Source organism: Myotis davidii, unplaced genomic scaffold, assembly GCF_000327345.1.
Source record: "Myotis davidii unplaced genomic scaffold, ASM32734v1 scaffold534, whole genome shotgun sequence".
Lineage (NCBI taxonomy): Eukaryota > Metazoa > Chordata > Mammalia > Chiroptera > Vespertilionidae > Myotis > Myotis davidii.
Window position 1 is genome coordinate 5,526,558 of NW_006286678.1, and position 1,343 is coordinate 5,527,900.

Consider the following 1,343-nt stretch of genomic DNA (forward strand, 5'->3'; position numbering starts at 1 on the left):
CAGCCTTGCATCTCCAGGCTGCAGAGGAGGTGATGTGCTACACCAGCCTGCAGCTGCGGCCTCCTCAGGGCCGGGTCCCCAGCCCTGGAACCCCCATCAAATACTCAGAGGTGGTGCTGGACTCTGAGCCGAAGCCCCAGGCCTCGGGCCGGGAGCCGGAGCTCTACGCCTCCGTGTGTGCCCAGACGCGCAGAGCCCGGTCCTCCTTCCCGGACCAGGCCTACGCCAACAGCCAGACTGCACCCAGCTGAGACGGAGGCCCTGGCGGAGGGGAGAGGCACGGAGAACAGGTCCTGGGTGGGTGGGAGCTTCCTCTGTTGCAGGGGTGACGGTTACCCTGTTCGGGGCATGACTGTTTCCCAGCAAACCCCCAAAGACAGTCAGCCATCGCCCCGTCACCGGAGGTGATGTTCCCCAAGCCTCCTATCTGACCCGAGGGAGATAAGTCAGGGGGAAAGCAGGCCCCCGTTTCTTGAGGATGGAGAAAGCAGAGGCAGTGCCCCCCTCCTCGCTTCCTCCTCCTTCCGGAGTCTTACCAGGTCCTCCCGGCTATTGCTCTCATACACTGTACCGCTGACACCTCAGTGTCTCCTCAGACACAGGAAGTGGGCAGTGGGGGAGGGGGTGAGAGCCTAAGAGGACCTGGGTGGGTATACCCCTGGGGAGGCCACGGGCTCAGCTCTGGCCTGAGAACCTGGCAGGAGAATGCCAGTCTCCATCCTGCTGCCTCTGTTGTGTCCCCAAGTTTTTAAATAAAATTTCTCAAAAAGTGTTTAGATTTCATTATGGGGGCCACAGACTTGCAATAGACCCCACATGGTGGGAGTGTGAGCTCTGCTGTCGGCACAGAGCACTCCCAGGGCGCAAGAGAGGCAGCCTCATCCACACAGCAGGGGTAGGTGGTGGTGGGGGGGCTGGGGTGGGTGCCGGAGGTGGAGGCCGGAGCTGCTAGAATTTACACCGAGGACCGCCCCAACTCCCATCACCCGGAATCTGCAAGCTCAGCAGCCCCTATACTGTGCTGCACCCCCACCCTAGCCTAGCCCTCTCCTCCCAGGGCCTCTGCAGAGGCAGGTCGGACAGACGTGAGGTTTGAGGGGCAGAAGAAAGGGGAAGCTGAGGCTTTTACTTCCAAACCTCTCTCCTTCCTAGAGTCCCGGGGAAGGCAGAGTAGGGACCCGTGCGCCAGGGACCGGCCGGGTGGTGCCAATGAGAAGGAGGCCTCCTCTGCACACACACAGGCACACAGTAGCCCAGTGCCCGGGGTTCCTGGACCTGAGCACCCCCCTTCGCCTCCCCAGAAGCAGCCGGGGCCGCGGTGAGCGCAGCTGGGCTGTGTGGGC

At 62.6% G+C, this 1,343-nt stretch overlaps 1 protein-coding gene and 1 long non-coding RNA gene across 4 annotated transcripts in view; one reads left to right on the plus strand and one right to left on the minus strand.

Annotated features, from left to right (window-relative positions):
• Positions 1 to 670, plus strand: part of SIT1 (signaling threshold regulating transmembrane adaptor 1) — a 1,796-nt gene extending 1,126 nt beyond the window's left edge. Inside the window, exon 5 of the mRNA XM_015560537.1 lies at positions 18 to 670. Coding sequence (XP_015416023.1) covers positions 18 to 251 — 234 coding nt within the window. The 3' untranslated portion in view covers positions 252 to 670. The remainder of the gene's footprint in view (positions 1 to 17) is intronic.
• The window catches only part of LOC107182249, a 7,271-nt gene that overhangs the window by 4,826 nt on the left and 1,102 nt on the right, over positions 1 to 1,343 (minus strand). The gene's annotated exons all lie outside the window — the stretch shown is intronic.